Source organism: Phoca vitulina, unplaced genomic scaffold, assembly GCF_004348235.1.
Source record: "Phoca vitulina isolate PV1807 unplaced genomic scaffold, GSC_HSeal_1.0 scaffold1, whole genome shotgun sequence".
Classification (NCBI taxonomy): Eukaryota; Metazoa; Chordata; class Mammalia; order Carnivora; family Phocidae; genus Phoca; species Phoca vitulina.
Window position 1 is genome coordinate 45,291,847 of NW_022589704.1, and position 13,485 is coordinate 45,305,331.

The 13,485-nt window shown below is 34.7% G+C and overlaps 1 protein-coding gene across 19 annotated transcripts in view; it reads right to left on the minus strand.

Moving 5' to 3' along the window:
* GULP1 (GULP PTB domain containing engulfment adaptor 1) overlaps positions 1–13,485 on the minus strand; it is a 254,972-nt gene that overhangs the window by 76,673 nt on the left and 164,814 nt on the right. For all 19 annotated transcript variants that reach the window (XM_032406429.1, XM_032406438.1, XM_032406456.1 and 16 more), the window contains one exon: positions 11,652–11,713. In XM_032406429.1, the coding sequence (XP_032262320.1) occupies positions 11,652–11,713 (62 nt within the window). The remainder of the gene's footprint in view (positions 1–11,651; positions 11,714–13,485) is intronic.

Here is a 13,485-nt window from a genome sequence, read left to right on the forward strand (position 1 = left end):
GCTTATTCCAGCAGGAAGAAAAAAGAGAAGATAATAAACACTTTCTTGGAAACTGAAGAAACAGTCACACAACAGGAGACCATTCTTAAATGTAAAAATATGCATAATTGCTATGGAGATGAAGTTTCTCATAGTTCATAAGATTAGGAAAAAGACAAAAATGACTTTAGTTGGTTTAAATATATGTATGTACATATTTCCTAAGCGATGAAAGATTACTTCTTCCAAACATCTCCTAAAATGTAAGAACACAGTCAGCTGGAATCTTGGTTTTGTTAGAAGAAGCTCTGTCTCTGAAGTGAGTGGACTGCTTCTCTTATTTCACAATACCCGAATCAAATGACAAAGAATTCCGGAGACAACCTTCTTCCACCTAATGTCCTTCCAATCGATATTTGAAATGCAACCATATATCCACTAATAATTTATGCTGATTCAATGTTTAAATCTAAATAATTTGAAAACCCTGGTATTTCCTGCTGTATTTTATCTCCCATAGTAATCCCTTCTTCATTCCCATTTCTCATAGGTCCTTTGTTCAAAAAGGTTCACTTCCTTCCTAATTTTCTTATATTTAGCTCATGCTTATTTTAGTTACTCACCAAAACTGCTATTGAAATCAATTTGATAGGGCGCCTGGGTGGCTCAGTTGGTTAAGCGACTGCCTTCGGCTCAGGTCATGATCCTGGAGTCCCTGGATCGAGTCCCGCATCGGGCTCCCTGCTCGGCAGGGAGTCTGCTTCTCCCTCTGACCCTCCCCCCTCTCATGTGCTCTCTCTCATTCTCTCTCAAATAAATAAATAAAAAAATCTTTTAAAAAAAAAAAAAAAAAAAGAAATCAATTTGATAAAAAATTTGATAATTTTATTTTATTTTTTTTTACATTTTCAAATATTTTTTCCCCAAAACTGTAATATTCCCTGGCTGTGCTTTTGGCCCAGATCCCTAAATTTCATATTCCAGCCTTCAGAATGTTACTACTTGACCCCTTGAGACCAAATCAGACTTTTCCCTTTTCACAAATATTCTTCGGCTACGAACAAACTTTCTTGTTATTTCACATAGTGCCAAACAAATCCATGTAGAAATATGAAATAAATGACAAATGTATCTAACATTCAGAGAATTCCCCATTTAAAACTAGGTGCTCTCCAGTTGAAGAAGTATTTAAAGATAAATAACACCATAGGCATTTTTCATCAGGGGATTATACTAATATTAATACCATTAGGCAAAGCAGAATAAGACAAAGTACTTTACAAAAGCTTAGACTTTCTGGCCTTTCTGGTAGGGAGGTAAATACATAGACTTTACTTAGTCTCCTTTAGCTCACATCTCTGCTAAACTCCTGGCTAGTTATAAATGATATCCAAGGGATCAATTAACAGACAGAGCTACATAGACAAACCAATTTCACAATTAACGTATATAAAGGGAAGACAGGTATACATATTATATTTTGTCTTTGGATTCATTTATCTGCTTGCTAAGTAGGTTTTCTCTTTAAAACTGGGAATAGTAAATTGCAATGGAAAAAAAATGGTCATAGAAGACTTGATTTCTAGACTGAATTTTGCTACTATCCTGTTGTGTAAGCTTGAGCCTCAATTTATTTTATCAAGAAAGAGATGGAATTGGAAGATTCTCGAAGTCCTTTTCAACACAAAGTCTATGAATTCGTAACACAGTTTTTTTAAGAAAAAAGACAATGTAGTCCATAGTGAAATGTTATAAGGAATAATTAATATGGAGTTTTTAGTTTCTATTCAATAATTTCTAACAGCTATATGATACTTTTTAAGAGAATTGTCAAATGTAAAGTAAGTTTACAATGATGAACACCTTCAAAATTACGTTAGACTTACTGTGGTGACCATTTTACAATATACACGAGTATCTAATCATTTTGTTGTATACCTGAGAGTAATATAATATTGCATATGTCAATATACCTTCATAAAAAAAAGTAGTAATGAGTAAATAAAATTTTTTAATAACTATTTCAGTTACCTGAGAAAACTTAGGGGAAAAAAAAACACAAGGATCTTTTAAAACAACCATATGCTTTTCAGAAATTAGTTTTATAAGTTCATCTCCAGAATTGAGAAATTAGGTGATGTTAGGTGCTTACTGTCATTTCTCTTTTTCTATTTATTCTTGTATTTCATAAGCACACACCAACTATAAAGTCATAATTCAACAAATTTCCCATTATTACTATATTCTTTGTTTTCAAATTATTTAGCATGAAAGATTTATAGCTTCCCATTCTAAAGAAAGCAATGGATAATTATGCTAAGCGAAATAAGTCAATCAGAGAAAGACATGTATCATATGATCTCACTGATATGAGGAATTCTTAATCTCAGGAAACAAACTGAGGGTTGCTGGAGTGGTGGGGGGTGGGAGGGATGGGGGGGCTGGGTGATAGACATTGGGGAGGGTATGTGCTATGGTGAGCGCTGTGAATTGTGTAAGATTGTTGAATCACAGACCCGTACCTCTGAAACAAATAATACATTATATGTTAAAAAAAAAAAAAAGAAGAAAATAGTAGGAAAGGAAAAATGAGGGGGGAAATCGGAGGGGGAGACGAACCATGAGAGACTATGGACTCTGAGAACCATGAGAGACTATGGACTCCGAGAAACAAACTGAGGGTTCTAGAGGGGAGGGGGGTAAGGGGATGGGTTAGCCTGGTGATGGGTATTAAAGAGGGCACGTACTGAATGGAGCACTGGGTGTTATACGCAAACAATGAATCATGGAACGCTACATCAAAAAATAAATAAATAAATATAGACCCCACCCCCCCAAAAAAAGAAAGCAATGGAAAAATAACATAGTATAGCTTTCTATTTTCCTTTTAAAGCATGTGTCATGTTGCGGTGGTACATAAAGGAGCATTTCCAAAGAGTACAGATGCAGAATTATTACCTATATATGATATAGCATATATCACTTTTTTAATTGGAAAGAATGATAGTTAATGTTCAATTTTTATGCTTATACTACAATTATAAAATGTTTGGAATGAATATGTTCTACACATATTAGCATTATTAAAAACCAGTTCTAATGTCTACGAAAACTTTTTTAAAAGACTCTACAAAAATTTTTTTTTTGAAATGGTCCCTATGCTTTGAGATTAACTAAAATTCATTTTTGAACAAATGAAATGAATCACATGGAATGCAGTTAAGCTCTACGGTTTTTGCTTTCATTTTTGTTTTGTTTACATTCCCCTGGTATCTACAACCAGCAAAACTGGCAAATGCTTATGTTTGCTGCTACTCTAAAGCTGCTCTAAAGAATCTTAGGAATTTGGAATCCTAAACCATTTTGGATGTGTCAGCAATACATCTCATCAATTATAAGGATGTATCTTTTGCCCAAGTTTCAGTGATTTCCACTGGGTTCCATTTGAATGTTTTCTTTGCTAATTTCCTTTTGTTTGGACAATGTAGTAGATATGTATTTCTGGGAGCCAAATTTTCTTCTGTTAAGTCACAAACCAATATCAACATTTCACTGAAGGGTAATTTATCATATATTCACCAAAATTTGAGAAATCGTTAGTAAAATGATTTAGTTACATTAAAACCTTCCTTTACCATGACTCATTACGCCACATAATGCTGCCATTTTCTCTCTTCATTAACTTTTCACTTGTAAAACTCAGTAACAGTTTTATGAGGTTTTGCATGGACTTTCTCATCTTTCTATATTTGACTCTAAGACCAAGATGATCTTTGGATTAACATCCTGCTCTGGAATGCAGCTATTGAAAACTCAAGGTAACAGGAAAGTATGATTACAATGGTATTTTTCTTTAACAATCAAAACCTTCTCTTGTATATAAACCTACAAGATTGGCACTGTTGGGTCTCCTGTCATGCTTGCAGGAAAACCCATTCCTTCCCCCATTGAAATTCTCAAGCTGGTTCTCATGGTTTCTGATGTAAATGGAAAGGATACAACACCTGACATGTACTCTAAGAACTTTGTTCTGTTTTTCAGAGAATAATGCAAATGCCACATTATTCTCAAGAGATAGTGCGACTCCAGAGTTGACAGAACATTGGCTATCATATTAATAATAATAAGCTTTTGATACACAAGACATTGATTGAAGAGGTTTTTAATATATTAACTCATTTAAGCCTCCTAGCAGTACAATGAAGTAGGTACAATTACTAATCTCATTTTATAAATGAGAAAACTCAAGAATAGAAAAGTCACATAATTCATATATTAACTGAGAGAGCTGAACTTTGAACCCAGACAGTTTGACTGGGAAGGGGCTGCTCCAATCCCTGAAATAGGATGCAGCAACTATGAGCCTATTCGGATAAAATGCTGGTAACATCAGTGGAGATGGGATACAGCCTTGTTATTGTGGGGTACACCTGGGTTCTGATTTCTCCATATCAATGACTATTGAGCAGGTTTGCCAGAAGTTCCAAATCTAAGTGGCTAAGATGTGGATTTCAAATACGTAGGGTAGAATCCTCAAGTGCGGGGCGCCTGGGTGGCTCAGTTGTTAAGCATCTGCCTTCGGCTCAGGTCATGATCCCAGGGTCCTGGGATCGAGCCCCGCATTGGGCTCCCTGCTCGGCGGGAAGCCTGCTTCTCCCTCTCCCACTCCTCCTGCTTGTGTTCCCTCTCTCGCTGTGTCTCTCTCTGTCAAATAAATAAATAAAATCTTAAAAAAAAAAATCCTCAAGTGCTAACCACTTACTGTCATATTTCAGATTATATCTGTTTTTCATGGGGGTTTTGTTGTTGTTGTTCTTTGTTGTTTTTTGTTTTTGGAAGCCAAATAAGAGCTTATATGCTATAAATGTTGGGACGATTATGTTGTGTTGAGAAAGCCTGGCAGGAAACCACAGGACTCACTCACTCAGGAAGATACCGAGGGTCACAACTCAGTCAAGCCTTCTCTCTCATCAAACACACTTCCTGGTAAACTGCATGTTTCACACATGAAACTCTGGTACCTCTAGAAATCCTTGAAATATAACATAATCTTGCTTTATAAACTTCTCCTTGACATTCATATTTTATCTTTTTGCTCATAATCTATTTAATTTTCTCCCCAAATTCTTTGTTTCTGGTGCCTGTTCTTTCTCCCCAAGGTAAGTCGTAAGTTTTTAAGGTCAAGGTCCATGTTCCCATTTGTTTTCGATTCCCCCACTTTTAACACTTGCAACATGGTAAACTGATAATCAAGGAATGCTGACTCTCTTTACTGCAGAATAGTGCAAAGTTGTATGTATGGTAATCTCTTTAGAACCGCATTCTTCTTTTGTATCTTAGAAAAGCTCTGTATTTCATAAGATAAGTACACCAACCTTTTTGGGGATAATTATACATTTTAGAATAAAACATTTATCAATAAGTGCTTTTGTATGAAACATCATAATTCTTCATTTGAAAAACGACCATTAACACCAACAGAATAGTAAGTTCATTAAAGTAAAAGCTTTCTAGTATTTCACCTTTATAGAAAAGACGGTTCAGCAGGCTCATCAAAGGTTGGAAGGAATGGAAAATTCCATGTTCCTCCTTAAGGGTGATCAAAAACAAATTTTTTAAAATTTCTGCTTAATGTTCTAATTATAGCAGAAATGGAAAGCTAATACACAATCCATCCATAGGCCCGATCAGCATTATCTTCAAAATCTGCCCAGAGGCCCATGACCTTTCTCCTTCAGTGCCTCCTCAGCCTCAAGCCACCATCACTTTCCCCAGGTTCCTGCACTGCACTCCTGAGGGAAGTCCTCCCTTGTCTCCTTACAGCTAATTTAACCCTGTAAGAAACGTGTCTCAGATCTTGTCATTCTTTCTCTCAAAACTCTCTGAATTGAAGGGTTTTCAAATTTTAGAGTGGTCTATAAGGCCCTATAAGAACTACAAAACACCAGCTGTCCCATCTGCTCTACTCGACCTGTGTCTCTGGAACTTCCCTGCATTCCACAACATTCCAGCCGCCCGGCCCTGACCACTAGTTTTTGACTAGACAAGTACATGCTAGCCACATCTGGACTACTCTCCTCTCGTGCAGTCACATGTCTCCCTCCCTCATTTTCTTTAGGCCTCTGCCCTCCTCAGAGATCTTTCCTGACCACTGTGTGTAACAGAGCAGCACCCTCCTTCCCATTTCTCCCAATCCCCGATATCCTGCTTTCTCTGCATTGCAATTAGTACAGCCTGGAATACTGTATTAATAAATACTGTGTTAACATTATATATACTAACATACATATATACCATATAATACGTAACTAATATTAATACGATATAGCAGTAACATATAAATAATACAAATCAATATACAAATCAATATAATAATCAATGTATTCACAAACAAAAATACAATTTTCTTAGCAGGTATTTCTGAAAAAGTTATATTATTGTTTATTATATGGAAAGCCCAAGAGGGCAGGATTTTATCTATTTGGTTTACTAATCAATTCCCATTTTTCTAGATCAGGACCTTACATATATTAGGAACTCCATTCAAATGGATAAGCACATGTGTGAATGAACGAGTGCACAAGTGAACCGATATTTACATTTTACTTTATTTCTCTATCATTCCTATCATGCTTACGTGCATATTTCAGAAATGATTTTAAGATGCTATATTCAATGAGAGCATGTGGTTAAACTTACATGTGGATCATCTCTTCTATTAAAAATTTAATGACTCTTTTAAGCCGCTCCCCCTATTATTATTTTATGATTTAAATTGGTTAAATCTGGTGAAGTCTTTCGTACACTTTAAAGGCAGGTTACCGTTTAAAGGCGGTGGCTTTCATATTCAATGACTATGAACCACAATTTTATGAACAAATTGATGTTTACCATATGCATTCTAAAAATGTCGTTTCTTTTTCTTTTCTGTTCTATTTCATCTTTAAATACATGCCTCCCGTGACCCACTGCATTAATTTCATGACCCCATTTTTTTCATGGAGCATAACCTGCAATTTGAAAACATCACCACAGAGTACACAGGATAACATGCAGAATTCCCAGTGAACTAGTATTAAAGCTGTCACTGCTCATTAAACAAACAAACAAACAAAAAATCCCAAAACTAATGAACTTTATACAGAATAATACTTTTGAAAGCAACTATTATTTTATATCCACATATGGTCTGAAATAAGCATATTCTAAATATTAAATGTGAATTTCTGAAATAGAATTTTATATAAAATGAAAGAATGTGGAACTAAAATATGTTCTTAAAAAAATTAAAGAAATTATAACATGAGGGGCACCTGGGTGGCTCAGATGGTTAAGCGTCTGCCTTCGGCTCAGGTCATGATCCCAGGGTCCTGGGATCGAGCCCCACATCAGGCTCCTGGCTCAGCAGGGAGCCTGCTTCTCCCTTTCCCTCTGCCTCTCCCCCTCCTCATGCTCTCTCTCTCTCTCTCTCTCTCGTGTCTCAAATGAATAAATAAAATCTTTTTTTAAAAAAAAGAAATTGTAACATGAAAGCAGATAACTATTACTTTAAAACTGAAAACATCTAAATGTAAACATTATTACATGTTTCCCCAGGGAGAATTACAGTTCTTCAACAGCTCTGGTTAATTTATCAGGTTATTTTGTAACCAGCGGATCCCAAAAGTGAATGAAGTGGTGGAAATCTTTTAATGGTATGATCATTCCCTCTTTTAGCCAGGATGAAAATAGGTATTTTTCTTTTCCCCCACATATAAATTATTCCTCTGTTGCATCAATTTTCCTTACAATATTTAGCACATCTTTATTTTCCACTGTATGTTTATCTATTACCCTATATATACACGTAAGACCACACACCTGGACCATTAAAGTTAACTTCCTAAGAAGCTGAATATCATCCTATCTCTCTTGATCCAAATCAACTTTCAGATCACTAAAGATTTATCTTCCTAAAATCCTACTTACTTAGTTCACTACTCAGACTGCTTCTCCTGCCATGCAAAGCCTTCCCAACTTAACTTTTTAGCCTCGCCCGGCATTAGTACTTGTGATGGTCAGTGCTATGTGTCGACTTGGTCAGCTTATACTATCCAGTTACTCAGTCAAATAGTAATCTAAGTATTGCCATGAAGTTATTTTATAGATATGATTAACATCTATAATCAGCTGACTTCATGTAAAAAAGAACATCCTGGATAACATGAGTGGGTTTGATACAATCAATTTAAAGGCCTTGAGAATAGAACTGCTATGTCCCTAAAGAAGAAATTTTACCTGTGGTCATCTTCTGCCCAAGAACTTCCAGCCTGCCCTTCCTGGTGGCCTGCCATATGCTTTTCAGACTTGCCTAGCCAGTGCCAAAATTGTGTAACCCATTCCTTGAGATAAATGTGTGTGTGTGTACGTGTGTGTGTGTGTATACACATCCTAGTAGTTCTGTTTCTCAGATGCAACCTTGACTGATAAAATACTTTACCATCATAAGTACTTTATGCCCCAGCCCAACTCTTGTCATATTCAGTTTGTACCTTAGACCTTATGGACTCCACTCATCGTCCTTCAGATATCTCTGCGTGAAATGGTCACTCCTCCCTTGTTTTGATCCTTGGAAAACCTACCTCACTCCCACTTTCATAAAACAAGAGTCACACCATTCTCTGAATCTCCATAGCTTTCTGTTAAATGACATTTGAATGACACAGAACAGGATCTAACTTTTATGTTGCTTATTTTTGTATATTTCCTTATGATGATAAGATCCAGGAGAATATAAGACATGTGTCATATAGCTCTGAAGCTTCACCAATATTCAGTGAAGTTTCAGTAATAGCACCTTATACGTATCAGCAATGTAGTGGATGAATGATTAATCAAGTGTTATTATATACATAAAAACAGCGAATCTTTGAGGTCACATAGACTTCAGTTTTTTACTCTGGCTCTGTCTTACAAGCTTTGTGGCAATAGGCAGGTTACTTAATCTTTCAGCCTTAGTTTTCTCTTACGTAAAGTATAAAGTTTTCTAATCACCATACTGAGTCATGGAAAATAAGAAATGAGATCATGTACCTGGCATGTATTAGGGCCCACTGAAATATAACTATTTTGTAATTACTTTGGAAATGTTATTATGCATTAATTCATCAAATGTATAGAGCCTGTATTTTTTAAGTACTTACTTGATTATAAGTGGAGGATCTTTTTCATATATTTATTAACCTTTTGTATTTATTTTTCCTTGTTTTTTTTTTCTTTTTCTTTTTCTTTTATTACTATTTTTTATTGTGGATTTTTTAAAGTAGATTTTACATCCAACATGGGGCTTGAACTCATGACCCTGAGGATCAAGAGTCACATGCTCTACGGACTGAGCCAGTCAGGCACCCCAAGAGTCTATATTTTTTGTTGTTGTTGTGCTAAGGTACATCCTATGGACATTGATTTGGTTTTCAAGTGGCACGTACTCTAAAGAGATACAGAAAATTTTCAAAAATAACTACTAATGATGAGTTTGAAATGTTCCACAAAAAAGGGGAATTCAGAAAAAAATAATGTTCTTCAAATAGTTGCAACACTACTTGGTACACCTGACATGTATTATCGCTCAGGAGGCCGTATTAGAATGGACAAAATCAACCTGCTCTTCCATAATTTACTGACCCCAGTCTGCAAAGATGTTTTTGTGCCCTCTACTTCATGTAGAATGTCTTATAGCTGTTATGTACCTGTAAAATAGCACAGGCAACTTTTCCATGTAGACAAGCAGATCTCCATTGTTCACATCAACCCACAGAGCTTAAGTTAAGGACAGTTTTAATCAGGGGTGCCTGGGTGGCTCAGTCGTTAGGGTCTGCCTTCTGCTCACATCATGATGGGACTGGGCCCCGCATTGGGCTCCCTGCTCAACGGGGAGCCTGCTTCTCCCTCTCCCACTCCCCCTGCTTGTGTTCCCTCTCTTGCTGTGTCTCTCTCTGTCAAATAAATAAAATTTTTAACAACAACAACAACAAAAGGATACTTCTAATCAGAATCTTTCAATCCTTTATAAACTAGTTTTTCAAAATGAGACATTTCAATCATATATAAAAATAAATATGTGGTGGTTTCACTTAAAATATATGATTCTAGTATGATCGATAGTATTATCAAAAACTGAGCACGCCCTTTAAAATAATAGTGGTTTTCAAGATTAATTTTTTTCTAAATAGTTTTCATATAGTTTCTCAATAGCTAATATGAAGAATATCTGTGGAAGAGACAGATATTAACTCAATTTTTCTCATTCAGCTAACTAAACTTTTCATGCTAAATCATGCCAATCAAACCTCATGTTAACACCAGAGGGAAAGTCCCAAGCATTGCAGTGATTTCAACCATATTAGCTTTACACCAAAAATATTTTAGAGTATTTCTTTGCTACAAAGTCAGCAAGAAAAAATGGAGTTGCCATACTCTACAAATCTCACTGCTGAGCAACAGCTCTGGACGAATCTCTAGATGGTCTTATAAATGCTTCTTCCTACTGATACAGACTCAGACCAGCACTTAAGACGTTCTCTATTAAACAGCATTGACTTTCTGTTCAATATATGATTTTTAAATTTTTTCTGAAATCATTCCTTACAACTCATCTCATTATATCCCAGTATGTAGTTTGCTAATTCATAAATCCTTAAGTTCTCTTTATGAAAATAATTTTATCATTTTCTGTTTTCCCCATGCTGTGTTCAAAGGTCAGTTACTTAAATCTGACCTACTTGCATGTTCCCTAACACAACTTTCTCTTCTGTGTCTTCCAAGTTTAGATTCAGATTGCTCTGAAATCTATTTCAGGTTTTGTGCTCCCTAATTATACAATAACAGCTTTCTTTTTTTTTTTTTTTAAGATTTTATTTATTTATTTGAGAGAGAGTGAGAGAGAGAGAGAGCACAAGAGGGGGGGAGCGGGAGAGGGAGAAGCAGACTCCCTGCTGAGCAGGTAGCCCGATGCGGGACTCGATCCCGGGACTCCAGGATCATGACCTGAGCTGAAGGCAGTCGCTTAACCAACTGAGCCACCCAGGCGCCCCAATAACAGCTTTCTTTAAGGACCTTTTCTTTGAAGATATGGAGTATAGATTGCTTCTATTTATTAAAATGAAGAAAACTGAAGATGAGATTCAAAAATGTGCTTTTTCTATGTTTTCTTAACAGTTTAAATTTTGTCTCGTTTTTTGAATGAAAATTGCATTCATTCAATTGTGGCTCATTTCTCTCATGATCAGGTTAGTTTTTACACTCGTCTATGCAATGCAACATTAAAATGCTTTTAAAGGAAGCTAATTTGTTGGTTGTTTTATTTCCTACAGGCCATGATATTGCAAATAATTTTAAAGATAGCTAAATTATTTGAAGAAAACACATGCGTGACAGACAGAAATTATAAAGAATACTCTTTATAATTAAATGAAATAATCGCTTATTTGGAGTGACAGGGGAAGAAAAGAATTACTTATTTGGAGAAAAGAATCACTTCCCATACTATATATTACAAAATCACGCAAACTTTTTTTTAGGAATTATCTACTAGGAAATGCCAATGCATAAGCAATCTTTCTTAGATCAACCATGAATTTAATAATAATACCATAACAAGATAAATTAAATAAATATCATATAAACCACTTTACCTTTGCATTATAGGGAATGTAATGTTTTGATAAAGCTTCAGGTGTATGCATCCATGTTTTGTCTGCAATGAAGAATACACAAGGTTAAATTCAATTACACGTTCTGAGGGGGTCATTCATTCATTAGCATAAGGAGTCTGATATGGGTGGGAGCACTTCTAAATTGATTCTTTTGCTAAATTGAGAAAGAATAACTAGTCAGACAGGAGAATGGTGTAGCTGGAAAGTGCTTATAAGATTCTTTCCTTGATATAAAAGCCCCTAGCTTTTCCTTTAAAAAGTATCCAAATAATAAAGTGATACTAAGTTTCTAAAGAATATAAAAAAAAAATAACTCAGTGGAAGACAATTATATCAATTATGTGATTATGTGACATCTTTCTTCTTTCCATTTATACTCTCATGATTTACAGGGTTTTTTTTTTTAAATTCCCTAATCAATAAATCTTAAATCTTTAAAATATTTCTTAGATTAGTATAAGAGAATATTAAAAATAAATGTGACTAAAAGGATAGAAGATACTGAAAATAATTTGAATTGTATATTATTGCTAGAAATAGAAAAAATATTTTTCATTCAAGTTTGAATTTTATTTATATATTCTACCCATCTACCAAAGCATTTTGTGGACTGTGTAAAAAAAAAAAAAAAGTGGGGAAAAAACAAAAAACATTAAACAAATCAAATTTGACCATTTTTTGGAAACTGCATTTTTTGGAAACTAAAATTTTGAAATCTTCAAAAACTACTGTCTTCTTTAGCAGAGTTTTGTATTTTATTCCTCATGGAATTTAAAAATTTAGAATCAATACTATGAACAGAACAGAATCAAAGACATATTTTACCATGGAAAGTAGTAAATAAGTACATACTGAAAGGAAAAAGATTACTAACAAAGTGTTTTCAACATTCAATTCGGAACATTGAAAATGGTGTTAACAGAAATTAGTTTGATAGCATTAATATGTTTTCAAACTGGGGGAATGCGAAGAAAAAGAAAAAGGCCTATATTTCTGGAATGTCAATTATTTTATACCATTTGGAAAATAACGCACTATAGTTATATTAAACGTGTTAATGGGGTACAATGCAATATTCATAAGAATTTCTAAGACAAAACATGAGGGACTGATAAAAATCCCAAGCTCATGGTGAATTTTAGGGCTATTTCTTACTACTAAAGTGAATATGTGATGGTTGTACTTGGGTGATATATTTTGAGAAGCAATACATTCTAAGCTTCAGAAAGCAATATTGACATATTGCCAATAATATGTGAAATTTTTATTTCCTGTAAGGCTTTCTATTTTAATTACAGTTTTCTCTTTGTGACTGCTACTGAATAGTGATATGATTAATTCAAGAATAATTTGTACTTAGATTTAGGATACAGTCTTGCCCTTGTATATTAAAAGAAATAAATCACAATGCTATACACCAGAACAATAAAAACATCAAAACAACAAAAACAAAGATCTGCCTTTAGGACACCTAACAACAACAACAAAAAAATCCAATTTCTTTTTTTAACCCCTTAACTCAATTCTTCTCATGTCTCCTTTTCCAAGATATACAACGCCACTCAGAAGGATATAAAGTCTAACTCCGAATATAATGGTTCATTCCAACCCTGAGGAAGAGGGATAACTGCTTTCTCCTATAAGCCACTATTATTGGAAAACTGATGACACTACCTCTGTTATAGTCTTGTATTGCAGTGACCTAGAAAGAAGATAGTTATATCCAGCTGGTACTGAAGACAGATTAAAATAATCACAATATTAAATGACCAGTGGATAAACTGCAATTGCTACAATGACAAAAAATCTACAT